Below are 22967 nucleotides of genomic sequence, written 5' to 3'. Positions count from 1 at the left end.
TTTGCTTCACTGAATAACCAGAGTGAAAGATGGGGAGTAAAAAGGAGTCTAATTCTAGTGCCATTGTGAAGTCATTATTCCCCCTCAGAGCCATTACCCATGGAAAAGGGGAAAGAGGATCTGCCCTTGTGACCTGACTTTATGACTTCTGGTCTCCACAGAGAACAAGGGTAAAGCACAAATATGGCTGAGACATGGAGTAAGAAGTATTCAGCAAAATAAAACTGACCTCTTCTGCTGCAGCTTTTATATTCATCACACCCCCTAGAAAACCAAAGAAAAGCTATTCTTCTGCTTTTGAGTTTTCTTCAACAGGAATTTGAAGCTGTTTGAAAACTGAGTGCATTGAAAAGCATTCTATCAACTGATACTCTGTACAGATATAAAATTATTATCTTTTGATGTACAAATGAGAAATACTAATTTGTTTGTGTTCATTGTTGTTTTCTTGGGTTTTGTTTTGGCAGGGTGAGAAAGGACATCTGGGAGAAACAGGTTACACAGGAGAAACTGGTCTTCCAGGCCCACAGGTAACTAACAGAACTTCTGAGTTGATTGTATGTTAGTTATCTTGAAAAGGAATTGTCAGCCTTGATGTTTTGTTTGTATTTTGGAAAGCTTTGTTAATTTAAAGTAGTGATTATTATGAGTAAGACTCCTTGGAAATTTTTTTCTGTAACCCTGAGGAATTAAATGTGACAAGTTATATGGGTGCAACTTCTAGTGAAATTAAAAGAGGAACATGAGTAGCAAAAGTAAGTAATTTAGTCAACACACCTCCAACTTACATGATATTATCAAGCAGAAATCTTCAAAATTAATTCATTAGAAATTGTTATCAATAAATACATAAAATCTATTGCATAGATAAAAGCAATGGGAAAAGCTCTGTGTTGAAAAAAATATCTAGGTGGAGTAATTTTGAAGAGAATTATCATGGTAGACATCTTACAGTAGCTTCTAGTTTAAAGATGCTCTTAGATACTCTAAAGATGCTTTTAACTTTGCATTTTAGGATGGAGACAGTGTGCCTAGTTTATAGTAGGCTGCTTATGGCTCCCTTGTTATCTTAGACACCTCAGTGGGTCTCTGAATCAGGCTGGCAGGCAGTGACCATCTCAGGTGCTTCACACAGGGAAATCCTTATAACAAAGCAGCCAGAAGTTTTACCTGTAAAATAAGGCTTGTGAAACAGGAACTGGGTTTCTGGTCATTGCAGCAATGTGATTGTCATTGAAAAGCTGTCAACATTGAATTGACTTTTTGTTTCAATGGTTTCTTTAAATCAGGGGCCAAGGGGACCACAAGGGATCAAAGGACCTCCAGGACCACAAGGCATGCCAGGACCTCTGGTTAGCTTTAAATAATATATTCCAGCTGAACCCATGAAAGCTTTTAATTCTCAGTGTTGATGTTGCTCTTATATTAATTAAAAAAAAAGCTTAAAAACTAGAAATTTAAGGCTTTTTGGTGTAATATTTAGAAAACTGATTTGTAGTCTTGTATGATGAAATAATAGCCTTGAAAATAAATCTAGGTGCATGAATAGCAAGTGCTAGGGTGTGATGAGGTTGTAATTACTGAGACCTGTCTGCTGAACTTCTCACTTTTGTGATGCTCTTGATTTTGGGGATTCTTGTTCTGAAATGACACCATTGTAACTCAGGACTGGAATGTCCTATGCTGTCAGCCTTGGTCATCTCTTTCAAGTAACGATGCTCATGCTTACATAACCAATTATATATGTACACTAATATTTTTGTGCACATATGCATGTATTCACTAGGTATCTATGTAGATAGAAAATAACATTTATGTCATACTTGATAACATTTTGAGAATTTTATGGCAGTTGTACAGATGACAGGAGATAAGTAGAATGATAGTTTGACCGGTAACTCTAACTCGTGGTCCTCAAAAACCTGATATTTTTACCAATTCTGTAGTAATTTCAAATGGCAGTGTATCTTTGAGTGCAGTGAGCCCTTGATTTTTTCATGGTGCACCTTTTAATTGATACTTCATATTGCAGGGTAGTCTGGGGACACCTGGTTCACCTGGCTCTGTTGGAAAGTTAGGTGCAAGAGGAGCAAAGGTAAAGATTTTCAGAGTATCTAATTGCAGCAATCTAACAGTGTCATTCATTTAAGACTGACCAAAGAAGCATTGACTCTAGACTAACAGAGTTAGTTCTGTGCTGTGAAACATATGTAGAATGTTAGGTTTTTAAGATATTTTTAGCTTGCATGGCAAGACAAGTGATGTCTTAGAAGTGATTACCTTAAGAGGTAATCTTACACATATCAGAACGATACTAAGAAGTGCTTAGAGTTGCTATGACTGTTGTTGTAATTGCTCTTGTGGTAATGGTTCTGAATGGGACGTGGCTTCTCACAAAACAGAGCAGAAATACGGCAGTGCTGACCCTTGAGTTTATTTTAAGATTCCTAGAGTCTGTCCAGCCCATTGAAACTAGTCACCAGTGAATCACAGAATATCTCATCTTGGAAGGGATCCACGAGGATCATCAAGTCCAATTCCCTGCTTCTTGCAGGACTACTTTAAACCATGAAGAGCATCATTCAGATGCTGCTTGAAGTCTGACAGGTTTTGTGCTGTGACCTCTTTTCTGAGGAGCCTGTTCCAGTGACCAGCACTTGATCAGTGACTTCACCCTTAGGTGAAGAATTTTTTCCTATTGTCCAATCTGACCTCCTTAGTTCAAAGAAGCATAGCTGCTTATTTTAACCTTGTTTTTCTAAAGATTCCAAACCAATCCAAGGAACCTTGACTGCTATGATGTCTATTTTGGAGGAATGTACATGTTGAGAAGAACTGAATAAACATGAAGTCAAACAGAAAGGCTTATACTAACAGGTTGTTCACATTAGAGTTCACTTACTTATAATAAATGTTATCCTTACTTGACTTTTATTTATGTGTATTGGTATGTGAGATTTTATTTAATAAAAATAACTGAGTTTAAATGCTGTTGCATCTTTGAATCTAAAAATCACAAATAATACCAGCCAGCTAAGCCTTTCAAAGCTAACCCTTTGAAAGGTTGTAAACTTTAGTGACAGAGAGGTATCACAAGGTCAAAGTGCTGCCGTGAAAAGAATCACTGTCTAAAACAGTGACAAAAAATGGGAAGATTTATAGGAATTTCCATAATACATTCCATATTGTCAGTCTGGTTTTGTGCTGTTTAATATTAGGGTCTTTGTTAGAGGAATGTATAGTTAGATAGTGAAAACAAAAATGGAACTGAGGAAAAAAACCTTGCAAGAGGGCTAAGAGCACAGCACAGACAGCCTGCCTGAGAAATATCATTTGTTAACAGGTGCTTCTGGCTGGTAAAATTCCAGAATATGTCTTTCTACCACTAATACAATTTTTAGCAAAGCCCACTTTTTTTTTTTTTCACTTGTAATTCTTTATTACAATGTGAGTTTTATTGAACAAAGCCTTTGGGGTTCAACTGCATGAATGCTCAGCATATTCTGATTTGCCAAGTCCTTTCCAGTTCTACCACCAGGAACAGTCCATGAAGCACGGTATGTAATGGAATGCTTTTGCCCAGCATTAAGTAGTCTTAATGTATGTAAGACTTTAATCTAAGACTTTAATTTAAGTAGTCTTAAAATGTATAGGCATACTTCAGTTTAACAGGCAGGTTTGCATTTCAGAAAGAAGAATTCTCCTGAATGAGCAAACTTAAGGCTTTTGTGTTTCAATTGTAACAGGGTGAACCTGGTGACCCTGGAGAGAAGGGCTTAGCTGGACCACCTGGACAGAGAGGCATTCCTGTGAGTCCTATCCTAATTCAGGACCCCTGTATTTTAATACCTATCCATCTGACTCAGTAATGCTCATTCCCTTATATTTTCTCTATTTCATACAATTAAAATTATTTCACCGTTGGTTCTCAGTTTCCTTATGGACACCTGATTTTTTGTGGGCTAGAGGGAATATCTTTCCCCTCAAATTCTCTAGAAGAGAGAAAGTATGATAAAGGTAGGGCACACAGTAGAAAGGAACTGTGACCTCTATCCTTGTTTTCCCTCTACAGTATTTGCCATAGTTTGCTAGTGGTTTTAGATTGTGTTTTGATAACTTGTCCAGCTTCATCAGTCTCAATAGCTTGGGCACCTCATTGTAATGGGACATCTTGATTCCAAAATGAAATTGATATAACCCATATCCTCTATTAAAAGCTAACTCACAGTATATTTAACCTACACAGGGCATGGATGGCAGAGACGCCTATGGTCCTGAAGGAAGCAAAGGAGCAAAGGTATGTGCTTCATGTCAGAGAGACTCTCAGACTCCATTCTACTGTGTTATCAATCATGACTATCCATATTAGATTAAAAAGAAATGTAAGACATACAAAGTGCATTTCTAAGGTTCAGTGGGAGCCTCAGGCCTACCACAATCCTTGTGAGACATCCTTCTATAGGATTCTCTTTTGAGGACCACTCAGTCTTACTCTTTCCCTGATGCATGTATGTACATGTGGTGTATTGTTCTTGTAGTACACAACGCTTTCTTCCCACTTCAGCCCACCTGACTGAACATTGTTATTGGCAGGTACTGGTGGGCTAGCCACCATGGGCTCTTTTAATTTTTCTTGTTTCAGAGGAGAGATTCCCTAGCTACTAACGTGGGGGGTAATACTCTCCAAACATCCTCACTGTTCTCATGTGAAATATTTTTTTCTTGTACTCCTACAGTCAGCAGCAAGATCTGAGGATTAACCTCTGGATTGCTAAGAAGTTCTTATCATTCCCTTCACAATGCTGAAAAAAAACAGTAAAGAAATGCCTTCTTCTCTAAAATTGTGCAAAAATTCAGCTTAAATAAAAAGTATACAGAAAGTATGAGGTCAAAATCATGGCACCAGTGAATCAGCCCATGAGTAAAGTGGTCAGAATGTTGAAAACATCTTCAGTTCTCCTTTCAAAGAGTTTGCGCAGTATTGCCACACTAGTCCTTTCTTGTTGCTTGTGAAACAGAAAGGGTCCAGTGAATCTCACTGATAAGCCCATCTGTTTCACTCTCCCTTTCTGTAGGAGAAGCAGAGTGCTGCAGAAAGCTGCAGAAAAGCTATGAAAGGCTTTCTAGGAGCCACTCCAATAGATGAACTCCTTTTTCTTAAATAGCTTTTTTGTAAAATGGCTCTTGATACTTCTTATTTCCCAATCTCTTTTCTTAACTTCTTAGCTCTAACAATTTTCTTCAACTGCAGGTTTTCATAGGTTACACATGAAACCTATAGGTTATATGCAAGAGGACAAGGACATATATAAGAGCGAATTCCAATATTTAGGAAAGAACATTTCTGGTTGGTTTTTGTGAGAGTTTCCATATTTCCAGTGGGTAAACAAAGAACACACTAAAAATGGAAGTAACTGAAAACAGTTGATGAATTGACCTCTAGTAAGCCAAGAAAATACATGGTATTATTGTTTAGTCTGGGTGGTGTGAAATTTTGTAACTACATTCAAACACTGAGTTCTGAATCTGAATTCACATGCTACATGGGAATTCCTCTGTCTGTTATTAGGAGGCATGAATAAGTTTTGATAAAACACTTACTTGAGAAATGGAATATTCTTGAAAATTTAGAAACTGATGGAAATTCTTAAAATGCTCTTCCTTTAGATGAGCAAGGTATTAATCTAAAGTGGTGTCATTTGGGACAAGAGTAGCAGCCACTACTAGCTGCTACGAGCCAGTAATTGCTAATTGCTCGAATGAGTTGTAAAGCTGCGAAAAAATTTGAAACTGTTTTTTGTTTTAAGACATCCATCACTAAGCAGATCACAAAGTTCTAGATTCTTATGAAGTCTTTGTCCTTTCTTTTCATAGGGAGAATCTGGATTCATAGGACATCCTGGTCCAGAGGTACGACTAAATGGGCATGATCACTTTCTTTTTGTCTTGTTTTATGTTATTCTTATTTGGAAGAGGTTACCTGTGTTTCTATCTGTCTTCTTCTTTCCAATAAATTCTGGATTTCATTTATTTTCAGGGAGAAGAAGGAGATCAGGGCATTCCAGGAGGGGAAGGACCCAAAGGAATCAGGGGTAGAAGAGTAAGAATGATAAATCTGCTAACTCTGTGAGAATTCTAAAAGTAAAACCCTTACACCCAAAGTGTTTCTTATCAAAAGTTTTCAAACTGGTTGCCACTCTGATCTTTTATAGCCATAATTTGGGAAATAAGTCTTGAGAAAGTGCAGGTCTAAATCTTCAGAAGTGTTAGTTGCTGAAATGCAGATCCAACTCAAAGTATCATCACAGTTTTTTTCCCTGATGAAATTTGGTACCAGTGCATGCAACTCTAAAGAATAAAACTTGTATTTCTATTTTTAGGGTAATACTGGAGCACCAGGTTCCCTGGGAGATCCAGGTGACCAAGGACCATCAGGACCTATGGTAATTTTCTTTTTTAAATAAAATCTTTATTTTTAAAAAATCACCCTAAATTGTTCTTCAAATTACTATTAAATTGATGGAATATCTAAAAGTGTTTTGCATCATAAACTATGCTTCATCAGCCTGGCAGCTGCACAGTTACGTCTTCCCTGTAGATGTGTATGGGCAGGAGCACCTGCTACTGGAAATGGGACAACAATACAATGCCAGTCAGAATTTCTTCCGCAGTATTTGGTATGGTCTTTAGGCTGCATGCATATCTAATGAAAAGAACAGAGAATACTGAAATATAGAACTGAATAGATCAGCTGAAAGCCAATGCATTTTTTTTAATTTAAGAAGAAAAGCCATTTAAAATCAAACTTGCAGTGACAGGCACTTACTTAAAGCTTAAATTGACTACAACCCGTTAATCCATAATACAAGTAGATGTCTTGATGTACATTTCCAGTGTTCTGCATTTTATACAACAAAATGTTTTCTTAAAGAATTGTGGATTTCAATAGGATTTAGGACTAACCCTTTAGGTAGTTAGGAGAATCCCCGTGTGTGTCTATCTTTATCCTGTGGTAATTCTGAAAATTAGCTCCCTAGTGACCAGAAACAATCCCTACTGTCATAAATTTTCTTGTTAAACTTTCTTAAGTTTACTCTTTCAGTTTAAATGTGGAACATTATTGGTAACGTTGTCTTTACCTACATAACACAGCCCACAGGATGTGTGCAACTTAGGAAGCATTTTTTCCCTTCTCATTACATTGTATTGGTTAATGAATGTACCCATCCTAATTTCTTCTATTATGCTGGGCAAAAGAATGGTAAGAGTACCAGCTGCAGTACATTTCCCTCTCTGCTGCTTGGCCACTCACAAAATTTATAGAGTGCTCTTTTGAGTTGATGAGCCACAGCTGTAGGCCTTGCCAGTCCATGGTCCAAGAAGTCTTCAGAGGTATTTCAAGTTCAAGATCTCCTCTTCAAGTGAAAGTAGAGCTTGAGTTGTATGGGCTTGGAGGGATTATTGCTGTAGAAGTGCATCAGTGAAGTGAAAAAGTGGGAACCCTGTAAGAAGTGGAAGAGATAGAATGCAGGAGGGGTAGTAGGCAGGGCCAGCCAAAACAGGCTTGTTTTACCCATCCTTGGTGATTTGATTATCCATGTGTCAAGTCTGCACAGCTCAGTCACCACTGCTCAGCTGCTGTAGGTAGCATTCTTTAGGACCCAGACAATTCAAAATTAACTTGCTGAACAGTACCAAAGAAGAACATGGACCTGCTAGGAAACATAAGAAGAAAGCAAGCATGGAATGGCAGTGATGGTGCTAGTAGCAAGACAGCAGAGGAGGTGAGGAAGGTAGCTCAGGCAGATGGAGGAATGTAAGGTTAACTGAAATGGGAAAGAACAAATATGGAGACAGGCTGTAATTTGGAGAACATAAGGAAGTATATAATTTTGGTAATCTGTAGTGTTATGGTAGAGAGAGTGTGAGGAAAATAAGTGGGATGTTCAAGTTTTTCTGGTGTATCTCACTGTAGCTCCCTGGGAGTAGGGGAAAATTTTCAGTAGTCTTCTTATGCATCTGAAATGCACACATGATGGATACTCAAGCTCCCTTGAAAATTAGTTATCCTTGCTGTATTTCATTCCTGTTAAAAAGATTAAGCAATAGTTTTATTTGGAAAAAAAAAGATGCTTGGAGTGTTGTTTTTTCCACAGCTCCCAAGGAAAAAGTTGCAGAGTAGGCAAAGGTGTAATGATATGTGTGTGGTCTGCAGGATCTTTCAAGGTAGAACTGTGGGGATTGTACTGTGCAAGAGGAGAGGGAAAGCTTGTCACACGCCAGATGTTGGAAAGTGTGTGAAGTGCAAATAAACAGCAGAACCATAGGACAGAAACTGCTGTTTATAAAGGAACCCAATTCTGAATTATACTTCTCAAGGGCAACAAGTATTGAACATTTAAAAACCATTAAGGAAAATGGACAGAGAAATAAATCTGATGAGTAGCCTGCAACTCTGAGCAGGTCCAGAGATATCTATGCTGGGAACTGCTGTCTCCTCACAAATTCATAAATTACTGCTGGTAAACACTGGTTGCTTGCATTTTCTTTGGGCTACAGAGTAATACATGGAAATACATTATCAGGGTCTGATTTTTTGGACCTGTGTTTAATTTGTTACAGGGTGCCAAGGGACCAGTGGGCACCATTTTAATGGAAGTAAGTAGTCACCTTACAGCTAACTATACTGTATAGAATTATCTGGTTTAATATCCATTGATAATCACTGACAGCAGTGAGCACAATTAGCTGTTATAAAGTAGTATCTTTTCTGTGTGCTTGTCAGAGTGTGCAGTGGGTTCTTCTGTTCTGCAAGCAACTAAGGAATGAGAAACATTTGTGCATGTGGATTAACACCATGTCCAAACTTTTACAAACTGTTGGACAATTAATATTCGTTTATCTGTTTCTTTGCTCCTATCAGTTTACACACCAGCTCATGGCCAGGGTTACTTTTTCCCCTCCTGTAAAGGAAGGCATTTCTTCAGCAACAGTTATTTTCACTGGGAATGGAAGGATTTCTTAATAATCCTAATCACACGGAAAATGAATACTTCTGAGTAAAGGTTTTGTTAATTTTTGCAAGGATGACTACCTGCAGGCAGTACTATTGCAGGTGTGTTCTATGTCCAGAGGGCATCCTCACCTTCATGGACTTCTCACTTCCTATCTGAGTCACTATTGGAATGCCCATTGACTGGTGACATCTTAGATCAGTTTATTTCACAAAATAAAGAATGGATGGCACTCATTCATAAAGAATGGAATGATTTCTTAATACTTCAGAACATCATTAAGTGGCAACAGAGCATGTCTAAAAAATGTGCCTAGTTTCTGCAGCAAGGGAACAGAGTCCCTGTATTATCTGTTATAAAAAGGAACTGGACCATGTGATTCTGGATTTACTGTAATGAAAGTTATTTTAGGAGCTGGGATACAACCTTCAGCTCAAACTAACAATAAGATTCTCAGTTTGGGGTGGTCTGGGATTTTCCATTTATTCCTTTTTTTTTGTTTTGAACCTGCAGCCTTGTGAACTTGTGAATTTCACCCGAAAAAACTGCCGTAAGTGGGGAACATCTTCTTTTACCTCTGATTTCACCTAGTCACTCCTCCTAAATGGAATAGCCTTCCTAGGAAAATCTATAAACTGGTAGTTTGTATCTGGGTTCATTTTGGCTGGTAGTTGTTAATTGTGAGGGGGTTTCAGCAGGTGTATGAAGCAGACTTATGCTGTTTGCTCATTTTTCCTATCTGTTTATTACAAAAATCATAACAAATATCTCTTCCTCATTAAAGATTAAATGAAACTTTGGCATTGTGCCAACAGCCTTTGGGAAGCTCTCTGAGAAAAGACAGTTTTGTGTATCAGCTATCCCCCATATTAGGTGTGTTCATTCTCAGTTATGTGCTCAGCAGAACCCAGGACAAATTCAAAAATTCTTACGCAGTAAAATTGCACTGTTTTGAGTATTTGATTGTAAAAGAGGAATGTGGCCTTGCACTGACAGACTGTCAGTTGTTTGAACTTTGAGCCAGGCTCTTCATTGAAAGCTAGTGAATATGTCACTATTTTATTGCATGTGAGTTTAAAATAATTTAATTGCTCTTCCTCTCTTCCTTCCAGCATGCTCATCAGGTAAGCCTATCTGATCTCTGCACATCCATTCTTTGATAGACTTGATAAAACTAACAATGTTTGAGTTGTGTAGAGGTTCTCACACAACTTTTCTGCTTTGATATACAGAAACATGCCCAGCTTATCCAACTGAAGTGGTTTTTGCCTTGGATATGTCTGACGATGTTACACCAGCTGCATTTGAAAGAATGAGGAACATTGTTATGTTATTGCTGAAGACCATTAAGATCAGTGAAAGCAATTGCCCAACAGGAGCTCGTGTCTCAGTTATTTCTTTCAATACCAACATGCACTACCTCATTCGATTCTCTGAATTTCAAAAAAACAACTTGCTGCTACAAGCAGTCCAGAGAATCCCGCTAGAGAGATCCAGTGGAAAACGAAATATTGGGGCAGCCATGAGATTTGTTGCAAGAAATGTCTTCAAACGTGTTCGTCAGGGCATCCTCACAAGAAAAGTTGCCCTGTTTTTTGCCAATGGTCCATCACAGGATGATGTTGCCATCAGTACTGCTGTGCTTGAGTTGAGTGCCTTGGATATCACTCCAGTGGTTATTGCCTTCAGTGAAGTGCCAAATGTCAGACGTGCCTTCTCTGTAAGTAGACAGCCTATCGAAAACTGAGTCAATCACCCACTTGCTGAGCATCTGCTAGGATTTGAGTGAATCCAGCTCTCAAGCCTAAATTCCACAGGAATTGTCCAATCCCTTACTAGAAAGGGGTACACTAAAGGTTACTATTTTAACAAAGAAACAGTGATTCACTTGACCATAGTAATCACCATCTGACCTTTTTCTGAACATGAATAATTAATCACTTGTGCTTTTAGGGAAAAGCAGAGAATTTCCATAATGTGTTAATTTCACTTATTTACCTATGCTATTGTAATTCTGAAGTTGTGATATGTGACATTATTTAACTAACAAACTAACAAACTCTGGTTCTAGTTTCTAGAAAAATTAGCAGAACGCTTCAAGCACACTAGTTTTTTCAAAAGAAAATTAAATTAGCAAAACCACTTTTGGCATCTTTATTGCCATTTGTACAGGAAAAAAATATGAAATTTTGTTTTAAAATGTTACTTCATCTAAAAGATAGTAAACAAAAATAAACTGTGCATTTTACAAGGTACAAAAGGAAAGCAATTCTATATTTATTTAAGGTTTCATAATATAGATTGCATGTTCTCTGTCTTTTCAATTTAATATCATCTGTGCTCAGTTTCAACATTTCAAAAGAAAATTCTTTTCAGCTGCTGTTTCCTCAAAACCTTCCTTCTAAAAGGAAATATGCTCACTTGTACATGATAAAAATTGCAAAACTTGGAGTCTGAGTTCTGATCTAGCAACATCTAAGTCAGTCTTTTATTATTTATACTACATTTATTCTTATGCAGCCTCAGATTTATTAGTTGATTTGTGTATTTTTCTGTCTGAATGAAAATTTAGCAGAATAAAAAAATTCTGCTGATATATGACAAGGAAACTTATGGTTTATTGCCTGGGGGGTTCTATAGGATGAACAGTAGCAAGAATCAGTATTTTCTTTACTTAGTATAATGAGATTAAAACTCTGAATGCATGTGATGACATCTGGTGACTTTACATAAATCAGTTTTCAGAGCAGAAAAATTTTAAAGATCTGCTTAGCAGGGGATAAGGCAAAAAATTCACGGCCCAGCATTCCTTTAAATTTACAATGATGGCAAGGCAATGAATGTCACCACCACCCCCAAGTAAGCACAACTTCCCTTTTCCTTTCAGATGGACTTCTACCCTTGCCATTGAGAGATGGTGTAATCTTTATGATCCTACCAGTCTGTAGCCCCAGATACTTGCTGGCTTTACTTTGGTTTAGGAGCTTCAGATTAGAGACCACACACAGTCATTGACAATTCTAATTCCTTTGAAGAGTTCTATCTGTAACATTCTTTACAGATGTTAATCAGAAATTTATTGTGTGGTGTATAACACACAAAGCCAAAGTTTAATGCAAAGAAGTAATTATTTCTTTGCTTACCCTTATAGCTTATTCATATATGTTAATTTCCTGTAATGCTGTGATATTTTAGAGGCACTTTTATTTATCTTAGTCCACAAGGAAATGCTTTTCCATTGGATCACATCTGGAAGGGGTTGGGTGGTGGTTAATGAAATTGTAGAATATTGGAGCATCTTCAGAGTTCCTTGAGCATTTCTGTGGTCAAATCTTCCTCTGTGAAAAATTGTCTTTCTTCAGATGATCTCAGGAAACACATAGGTTTCTCTCAAGCTAAAACTTTCTAATGCTAAAATTTTCTCTCCCAAGAAATCTTTGTCCCAGAAACAGCTGAGATATCCGGCCATTTTCTGTTTAGAAAAACAGCACCCCATTAATAAAAGAAAAAAGTGATAATCCTTCCCTGGCAGAAAAAAAAAAAAAGAAAAAATAGAAAGTCTTCATATATTTTTCCTTAATGTCTTCTTAATTTTCCTTTTGTGTCTGCTTTAAAACACAGATTGATGACACAAGAAGATTTCAATTATTTGTCTGGGAAAGTCAACAGGATGAAAATTTGGAGGGCATCACATATTGTACTCTTTGCTTTGGTAAGACATTTTATGAATTGCATCTATTGTATTGGTCTATTTACCATTTCAATAACAAATTCTATAGCTTTTTTTTTTTTTGCAATGTGGTCCTGGGGAATTTTAATTTTTATGATACACCTTAAACACGTCTGTGCTTAAATATAAAAGAAAAATATTAGTGAACAATGCACTGGTCAGAATCCTTCTGCCATAAATTGTTCTACAAGGAATTTGCAGAAATGTGTTAAGAACTGTATGGATGGTTGTGTGGAGAAACTTGGCCCAACTCTGCGGCCCATAGGGATGTCTGAGTGTTCCCATTCCAGGATGGCTTCAAGAAAGTGTTGTGGATGTTTCTTATAATTTCCAAGAGAAAGAGTGGAAGTTTGCAGTGGAAACTTTACTTATTTTTCTGTCTCTGACATTCCAGCCAGTTGAACCGTTCTGCAACTGGGCCTTCTTGCCCTCTGTGACAGATCATTTTGTGGTTACAGAATACCACTGCTGAGGAGTTACAATTTTAACTTCCTCTTCAGTGGATGGTAAGAATTAGAATCTCAAAATCATAGAAGCTGTTTAATTAATTTCTGTCTCAGCCATGTGAAATTAATTATTGTGTTTAGCATTTCCCTTTTAACAGAAACACACTTAAAATAGAAATATGATTTTTGGAAACTAGGCTCATTTGCTGTAAATTCTACACTGTGAGAGGGGGAGAAGCTACTAAATTATAATATGTCAAAATGTTGAACAATGATCTGAGATGAAAAAATAGATTTTGATTCTGGGTCCTTTACAATGTTTAGATTTCAACAGAAGACAATTTCTCCAGGGAACTCTTACCTATGAAATTTTACTTTATGAACTTTTTTCTGCTCTCATGCATGAATAATTTCCCGTGGTATCTCAAAACCTTCTTCAGCAAGATTCATCTATTGTTCCTTACTCGAACAAAAAGATTTCAAGCTCCTGTTACAAGTGGAAGCAGGAGTTTAGAAAAGTCCTTGCCTTTTGCCCAGGCCTCTGTAATAGCTTTACTGAGGTGGCCAGCACCCCAAAACCCACTCTCATTCACAAGTTCTTTAATAAGGACTGACTCAGTCTATTATAGAATGAATTATTTACTTAACAGACAGAAGTCTGTTAGTTAACAGATGTAAGACTTAAACTAATACTACACAGGAAGAAGGACAAAAAGAGAAATTACTCATACAGCATGAGGTTGAAGGTACCTATTAATGTTACAGCTAGCAAAGAAATAATATAACTTAGGATTCAATGTACCTTACCATCCAGTTGTTGGTGGGGCACACACACATTGAGACTTCTTGGAGCTAGCTGGTATTGGTTCTGCTGGACATGGAGGAAGCTTCCATCAGCTTTTTACAGAAGCCACCCCTGTAGTGCCCCCCACTACCAAAACCTGGCCATACAAGCCTAATACAGATCTACAGGACTGTGTGAAATTTTTATAAATCATTGCTTTTATTGTATTGTTAAATAGTTCACTGCCTATTGGCTCTTCCTCTCTAGATAAATGCAACCCAAGAACCAACTGTGAGGTGCCTTTTTCTCCCCTGGTTCAGATGGATATGGATATAACATACATCATGGAGAGCTCTCGCAGCATTAGCAGTGAAGAATTTCAGAGAGCCAAAGACTTTGTGAGCAACATGTTGGATCAGTTTGTCATTTCCTCACAGCCAAATGAGTCATACGGAGGCATCAGAGTGGCATTGGTGCAGCAGGCTCCCAGGGGCTTCCTGCCTGACAGAAACCAGACACCTGTGGCCTTGGAGTTTGACCTAGTCACATACAGCAATAAAGATTTGATGAAGAAACACATCCAAGAGTCTGTTCACCAGCTGGAAGGGCCATCAGCCATTGCTTCTGCTCTACAGTGGACAGTTGAAAACGTATTCTTTAAAGCCCCCAGACAAAGAAAACACAGGGTGATATTTACAATAGTCGGAAGCAAAACAAGCACGTGGGACAGAGAAAGGCTGAGAGAGATTTCACTAGGAGCCAAGTGCCAAGGATTCACCTTGTTCACTCTTGCACTTGGCAGTGGTGTGAGTGACAGTCAGTTGATGGAGCTGTCAAGCTCCCCCACAGACCAGCACTCACTGACACTGGGCAGGGTTTCCACACCGGAGATGGTGTATGCTCAGAGGTTTAGCCGGGCATTCCTAAATCTTCTACAACGTAAGTATCACACAGAGGCATTTGCCTCAGCTGTGGAAAGAAAGGCAAATGTTGTGTAGAAAAAAGTAGTCAGTATATATGTGCTATCATTCAGTTCCTGGTCATAACTTTGCTGCTGATCTTTCATGATTAGTTTACCTCAGATGCTGGACAGTAATAAAAGTGCCAGTAATGACAGAACAACATTCTATTCTAGTCTTAAGTAGTCTTTTCCCCTTAAGTTTTTATTTAATATGTGGCTTTAGTACTCCACTTACACCAAAGACAGACCATTCTTCAGCTAAGAGAACACTGTCATATTCCTGATTAAGGCTCACATTTCTCCTCAGACCATTGGCAAGTCCAGATCTACTGAGCTGTATTTATGCCTGTTTAGGCTTTGGGACAGGTACAAGATAAATATTTTGCACATTTCACCTTAACCTCTCTACAGAGCAGAGACATAATTTACTTTTCAAGACACATTAATGCAGATTAGCAGGTCTTAGATGCTTTGACATGGAAGCAAGAGAATATCCAAAGGAAATTGCCACTTAGTTAAAATCCTCCTTAGAAGCATATGCTTGGAGATGTCAAAGTTTCTATAGGTTAATTTATTAAAGAGCAAGACAAAAGAATAAAATATTGGTTGAGGCATCAATCTCATCTATCTGATCTCTATAATAATTTTCATTTTTCTGGGCATAGTGTCAGTCACTCTGGGTATAGTTTGTTACTTATTGAAAGATGCAAACTCCAGTTCACAAAAACAGCTAGGTAGTGGGTTTTATTAACCATACTGCCATTTTGAGGACTTTAAAACTCACCCCTGCTACCTGTGCTTTCTCACAGAAGAAATTAACAGTTATCCTTCACCTGAGCTACAAGAAGAATGTGAAAACTTGGATCAGGGAGACATACATCAGGAAGCACCCATGAATGAAAGGTTGGAAATTGCCTACTTAACTTTTTGAGTGCATAACTCAGAATGTAGGATTTATCCCTTTGGGTTAGTTGTTACATTGGAAGTATTTATGACAGAAATGGGATTGGGGTCAAAATTTTTTTTCATGTATTTCAGAAGGAATGAACCAGATGCATTTTCTAAGGTCATATTGGTGCTTAAATATTTTTCCCTCCTCTCCTTGGAAGGATACCTTTTCCTGGAATGTCTGAAAGTGGTTCCAATCAAGTTTTAGAAGACATGGGGAAAAATGAAAGTAGAATCAAGAAGAGTATGAAAGAGAACACCAAAGAACCTCTATCTACAATGCCAGAAATGAGAGATGATTATGAGGAGGATGAGTATTTCACAGAGGAAAATGCTAAAAGGAAAAAGCCTCAAGAGTGTGAAAAAGCTCAGGAGAAGAACAAGAAAAACTTAGAGACAACAGTAGAAACTAGTGGTGCCTGTAATGATTATGGTATGATTCTAGAATATGAAAATCTTTTTTAATTCATTAAAGAGGCTAAACTGTGAAGGACTCAACTAAATATTTTTACAAGATGAAGGATTTCTAATTACATTTTTCCAAAGCTTTTGGTCACCATATTCTAGTATTCAGTCCAAATCTATATAGTAGTTAGACTGAACTACAGGTGTCATTAAAACTTCAGTTTTGATTTATAACTTTTTGTAATAATATTATATAAAGTTCTAATCCCCCTTACTAAAATAGTTGATCATTTTAAAATTCCCAAGTTGCACTGTAATTAGTAAGTTACTCCTGCTGCTAATTTAGCTCAACATGGAGGAACTAAATATATCTTTACTACAGTCTGTTCCTGTAGGAAGAACAAGATCCATCAGCAGAGTTATCAAAATACATATTCTTCATGTTTTTAACTGTGCTTCCTAGTGATACATTTTTCATCGCAGATTTGCCATTAGATATATGTATGGGAAGCTGAATATGAGATCATTTGTCATTCTTTTAACACTATCGAGTGTTTTTATTGTTTAAATTACAATTTGAGAGAATTCATGTGAAAATAAATGAAAACGTGTCTGCATAGTTTTGGTCATGGTAGCTCATTTCTACAGCTGTTATCTCTTTGTTTTTCATCCCTCTTCACTCAAGAATGGTTCTGAAAATGTCTGCTAGCCTCATTCAGGATAGAGAGGATCAGTAACAGGAAGATATGTTACTGTTTATACTTTACAAATAAAATAAAATAAAATATTTCATTTGAGGATGTAGTCATGGTCACTGCACTTAAGTGAGAAATTACCTAAATCACTCATGAGAGATGTATGAACTGCCTTCCCCAATCCTGTGTTGTAATTAGTGACCCAGCAGTTTACTTCTAAAAACATGTAGCCCAGGACCAGAATTTGCCTTTTGAGAGATGTACTTTGTGCTCATCTCTTCCTTGAGACTTTTGCTTTCCAGTTAATTAGGTCATGTAGTTTTATATCTTTAAGTTGTATCATTATATTTCTTTATATCTCAGTTCTTCCTCTTTTATGCTGTACTGACACCAAAGTCTAGAGCTGCCTTTCTGTCTCCTTTTGAGTAGCTCTGACTTTACATTGGTGATAGAAGATTAGATCTGTTCTTACTGAATACCAGATTGCTACTAAGTATGCTTCTCTCACCTACTTTGCTAATTTATGCAATTTAAATCTGTAATGCTCTTGGATTTGGCTAAGAGACTACCATGGATAGTTTAACAACCTATCTACACTAATTTATGAAATTTTATTGATGGATACCAGTATAAGAAGTTGGTATAAAGAAGAGGGGAATTATAAAAAAGTTTATTTTCCAAGTCCCTATGGACTAGGTATAGTTATTTTACAATCATTTTAATAAAAATTTTATGTTAGAAAACTAAACACCTTTCAGCAGTCCTGTTTATGGCAATGAAAATCTAGTTGTTTCAGACATTCCTTCTGGCTAAAGCAATCATAAAAAGAGGGTCTTCACACTGGCACTGTGAGGTTATAGATGAATACTTAGTGAATCTCTGTAAGACCTTGAACACTGGCTACTCCTTTTGTCTGACAGTTGGTACCGAATGTTATTTTCCCCTGAATTTACGATGCTGAGAAGGGTGGATTTTTCTTTCATTAAATCTGTCTCTTATTTCCCTTTTCCAGATGCATGTGACCTTGTTCAAGATAGTGGAGAATGTCAGAATTACATTTTGAAGTGGTACTACGACAAAGAGCAGAAAATGTGTGGTCAGTTCTGGTATGGGGGCTGTGGAGGCAATAAAAATAGATTTGAAACACAAGAAGAATGTGGATTCTTGTGTATGGAGTCCTCCTAATGCAGAGACACTTAAATTGCTTTTACTCTTCAGTTAGACTATCAGGTTGATTTGGAAAAGGCATTCAAAGAGGAAGCTTTACATACCCACTCAGCTCCCATATTTCAGTTGAAAGAAATGCTTGATTATAAAGTTATTATCTGGTAATGTAATTGTGCAAATAAAAATTAGGCTATTTCTCCATTGTTCTAACATTTATTGAGAAACTCTTGTTAGCCAACAGTGCATTGTTTAAAAGGCATAAAAGTATTGAAACTTGACTTTCTTCCATAAACACCAAAATGTGTACTTTCTGAATATACTGCAGAAAACAAAGCAGTGCCTCAGAGATTTACACAAAATAATATCAGATGCAAGACACTAACATCAAAATGTTTTGATTTGTTTGCTTACATTTATCCTGCTAATAGAAAATACCAGAATGCATTTAGATCTCAAATGACAGAATTCCTAGAACTTAATTCACTTAAAGGATTTAAAAGATGTATTACCATAGCATCATTCTTGGTTTGTTTTTGTTTTTTTTAATAATCCAATTATTAAAAATAAACGTGTGTGAATAAAATCAATCATTCTCAAATATTTTACTTCTGCTATTAGTTCTTGAAACAGGTTATGATGGTTTGGCATTTAGGAAAAAAAATAAGTAGAAAGCTAGTGTTTTATACCACAACACAGGTGTAGGTGTATTCTCATGGTGTGTCTTCCCACCGGTAAATATGCATTGGTGCCCTTTCCTTGTTAACAGATATTAGACCAGTGCTTTTATTTTAGAACATTAGATTTTCATGTTTGCTGGTGAGTGAAAAAAAAATCCTGAGGACATCTGATGAAGATAGCAAATGCAAAGCCCTAGAGAAGGGTAGGGTTTAGCTGAAATTTCATACTCTGATGACTTACCCAAATTCTGTTGTTGCCCATTTTATGGCTGTAGAAGTCACAGTACATTTAACTTTGTCAGCATAAGCCATTCTGCAGAGGTGGCTGTACTTACCTGGCATTTTATTTTTCTCTGGATTTACTTACAAGATACAAGAATAGATCTAGCAGTATCTTTCTATATGCTCCCTTGAAAAAAAAAAGAAAAAATACTAAACTGGAAGAAAAGCTATAAAAATTATGCAGAAAATGTTTCTTACTGAAGAAATAAAGTGAAATAATGACATATATTCCATACATGAAGATGGATGCCACTGGATATAAATCAATATGTGCCAGCTTTCTTTAAATAAAATTTTAAATTTCCCTTTGAAAATATAGGCCTTGCTCTGATTCAGAGTAATCTCATGTACAACAGTGAGCCCTTCCTAGCAGAATGGAAGAGTTGGTTATACTACTGACTCTATGGGAAGAAGTTCTTGTCCACTTGTAGAATAAATTAGCAGGGAATTTTATGAATGAAGTCATTCTGGTGCCATTGCTCAGTGCCACTGGACCAGACATGCTGAACTTCCATGTGGACTGTAGTCAAAGGCAGCCAAGTGCTGTACCACACTTGATACAGCTAATGTTTTTTCCTCAGTCCCTTTGGTGCCAGTGCCACACTTTGCTTCCACTTGGAGGGATGATTGTACACCTGAAATCAATTGCCCCAGGGTGGGAACAAAGTCCTACTGCCATGGATGGATCCAAACTCACTGGAACACAGTGAAGCTCCAAAACACCTACACTGATGATACCATTGTAGAGGACAATACAGCAAAAAAAGTTTTTGAGAAAGGGAAGAAAATAGTCCAAATCCTTTTGAAAGACAATTTTACTGTAAAAAAAAATATAGTGAAGGGACCTGCACAGGAGATCCAGATTTCTAGGTGCTTCTCCTGGCATCCTGATTACCTGTGTTGGATTGGATGTTCTAAGGGAAGCTTTCCTCGGCACATCATGCTGCAAATGCTACATGGAGTAAGTGGGTCACACTGATGACATGATGAGTTCAGATAAGAAACCCCAGTCATCCAGGAATCTTGGATGTGATCATGGGACTGGCCAGAAGGCAAAAACTTTGGAATGTCACCTGAAGAGGAGGGAGCACATGCTGATAATACCCCACTATATAATAAATAAGCAGAATGTGAGAAGCAATATGCCTTGTTTACTGCTGAGCCCTGCCATCCTATGGGAAGGCATCAGATATGGAAAGCCACTGTATGGAGTCCCTGACTACAAGCCACAGAAACTACTGAAGGAGAAGGTGAATCGAGTCAATTTGCAGAGGCCAAAGCCATCCAGTTGGATTTAGGTGCTGTTGAATAGGGAAGTTGATTTCTGGACGTTAGCAAGTATCCTGTGTGCCTGGCTGTAGCAAAGGAAGTAGAATAACTGGCACCATAGGGCTAAGTCCATCTGGGCTGTCACATTGTGGTAAAATATTGCTGCCTGTGTGGAGAATCTGGTTGTGCAGGTACGTCATGTAGATGCTCATGTACCCAAGAGCCAGGGCACTGAAGTACATAAGAATAACCAGCAGCTGCCAAGACTGGAGTGGCTCAGGTGGATTTGGATTGGCAACATAAATATGAATTATTACTATCTCAGTCCTTTACACCTCAGGACATAAAGGAAGAGATGCAGCATATTGGTGAGCTCATGACTGAGGAGTGGACTTAACCGTAGACACTATCCATGGATGTGAAAAATGCACTGCAATTAAGCAAGCCAGGCTGTTAAAACCTCTTTGGTGCAGAGGACAAAGACTGAAATGTAAGTATGACGATGTGTAGAAGATTGACTATATCATGCTCCTGCAAACAGCAAGAGCTCTGTGCTTTAAATGGTGGCAGCAACCACCAGATGGCTGGAAACACACCCTGTGCTTCATGCCACAGCCCATCCTGGCCTTGACAAGCAAGTCTTATGGGACCGAATACTCCAGAAATAAATGAATCATTGGAACTCATTTCCTAAACAATCTTACAGATGCTTGGGCCAAAGAACAGGGCATTTGAGTGGGTGTATCACATTCCCTATCATGCACCGGCCTATGGAAAAATCACACTGTGTAATGGACTGCTAAAGACTACACTGAGAACAATGGGTGGTGGGATCTTCAAATACTGGCATTTAGCATTTGGTGAAGGCCACCTGGTTAGTGAATACTAGGGAATCTGCCAATCAGACTGGCCCTGACCAGTCAAAAATTTACATACTGTAGAAGGGGAGAGAATTCCTGTAGTGCAAATAAAAATGTGTGGAGGAAAACTGGGTTATTCCTACCTCAGATGAAGACAAACTCATTCTACGTTAGTCCCAGCAGCTAGAAATAATTGCCATGGTTTAACCCCAGCCAGCAACTAAGCCCCACAAAGCCAATGAAAAGAACTGGGAATGTAAAAGGGAGAAAATTCAAGAGTTGGGACTAAAGCAGTTTAATAGGTAAAGAAAAAGCCATGCATGCAAAGAAAGTGAAACAAGGAATTCATTCACCACTTCCCATGGGCAGGCAGTGCAGCCATCCTTAAGAAGGCAGAGCTACCTCATGTGTAATGATTACTTGGGAAGTAAAATGGCATCACTCTGAACACCTCCCATTTTGTTCATTCCCAGCTTTAGATGCTGAGCATGTTGCCATGAGGTTTAGAATATCCCTTGAATCAGTGGGGGTCGGCTGTCGCAGCTGTGTCCTCTCCCAACTTGTTGTGCCTCTCCAGCTTTCTTGATGGTGTGGCAAGGTGAGGCCTTGATTCTCTGCAAGTACTGCTCTGCAACAGCCAAAACATCCCTGAATTATCAAGACTGTCTTCATCACAAACACAAAACAGACCTCCATACCAGCTATTGTGAAGAAAATCAGATTTACCCCAGCCAACAAACACCAGAACATTCTCCACCCCTACAGGTGGTGGGTTGACCATGTCTGGATACCAGGTGACAACCAAGCCACTCTTCATACTCTTTCCCTGCTCCAGTGTGGGGTCCCACAGCGTGCAGTCATTTGGGAAGAGGCTGCTCCAGCATGGGACCCTTACAGAGTCACCAGTCCTGCCAGCAAATCTGCTCCAACATGGATTCTTCTCTCCAAGAGACCAGCTTTCTAGATGTTCAAATTTCTGGTCTATTTCTAGACCAAATAGATTCTCTGTGCCCTCTTGACAGTCCTGCATAAAATTGCACTTCAGTAGATGGATTATGTTATAGTTGTCATCAGCTATTCCTGCCTGTCTCACCTGTCCCCCTGAAATAGGACAGATCTCTGAGAAAATTTCGAGTTACTGTGGAAATCTGGCAGCAGTCTTTGATAGAGTTTTGTAAGGCTGTTCATTTCATGCCTGGATAATCATAGTCCAGATCTCTGTCAGATGAAGGAACCGTCCAAGTGCCTCAAGGTGTTTTAAATGTTGTATCAGTCTGTCCATCAATGACAAATCCAAGAGTTTTCATGAACGGAGAAACTGATTTGACAGAATAACACCGCTCTGGAATCCTTGGTCAAAGGAGGCTTCTCTGCAGATGCAAATTCGTCTAGGAGACACCTTCTACTCATTGGTATCATCTTTGTTTTGTCAAGGTCAATGTTCCCTGACTGTTTTATCTTCATGGAGTACCCTTAGTGCTCATTCCTGCATGGTATGTCTCTTGGGACCTGACCTTTCTCAGGACATGAAAGAAGAGAGAAGAAAATGTCCAGCCTCTGAAACTCTGGAGCAAGTTTTTTGGCAACCTCTTGGCAGTGCTGCTCTCCAACAACTCTGCAGGACATTCTGTTAGCAGGTGTGTGTCACTGTGTCTCTGACAGGAAGCAAAAAAAGATCCCAATGACTTCAGAGGCAGCTGGCATACTCCAATTCACATCAAAGCTGAAT

The 22967-nt window shown here is 38.1% G+C and overlaps 1 protein-coding gene across 2 annotated transcripts in view; it reads left to right on the top strand.

The window, feature by feature from the left end:
* The window catches only part of COL6A6 (collagen type VI alpha 6 chain), an 83281-nt gene that overhangs the window by 46603 nt on the left and 13711 nt on the right, over positions 1-22967 (top strand). Inside the window, exons 16-31 of one of the 2 annotated variants that reach the window (XM_086849881.1) lie at positions 468-530; positions 1290-1352; positions 2033-2095; positions 3747-3809; positions 4247-4297; positions 5875-5910; positions 6038-6100; positions 6381-6443; positions 8623-8658; positions 9528-9564; positions 10247-10734; positions 12636-12726; positions 14242-14913; positions 15745-15838; positions 16045-16316; positions 17996-18079. In XM_086849881.1, the coding sequence (XP_086706007.1) occupies positions 468-530; positions 1290-1352; positions 2033-2095; positions 3747-3809; positions 4247-4297; positions 5875-5910; positions 6038-6100; positions 6381-6443; positions 8623-8658; positions 9528-9564; positions 10247-10734; positions 12636-12726; positions 14242-14913; positions 15745-15838; positions 16045-16316; positions 17996-18079 (2239 nt within the window). Of the gene's footprint in view, positions 1-467; positions 531-1289; positions 1353-2032; positions 2096-3746; positions 3810-4246; positions 4298-5874; positions 5911-6037; positions 6101-6380; positions 6444-8622; positions 8659-9527; positions 9565-10246; positions 10735-12635; positions 12727-14241; positions 14914-15744; positions 15839-16044; positions 16317-17995; positions 18749-22967 lie in introns of those variants that run through there. The other variant, XM_086849889.1, reaches the window with a different exon arrangement.

This window comes from Cyanistes caeruleus, chromosome 1 (assembly GCF_971803275.1).
Source record: "Cyanistes caeruleus chromosome 1, bCyaCae1.hap1.1, whole genome shotgun sequence".
NCBI lineage: Eukaryota > Metazoa > Chordata > Aves > Passeriformes > Paridae > Cyanistes > Cyanistes caeruleus.
This window is presented reverse-complemented; position numbering and strand designations above follow the sequence as displayed.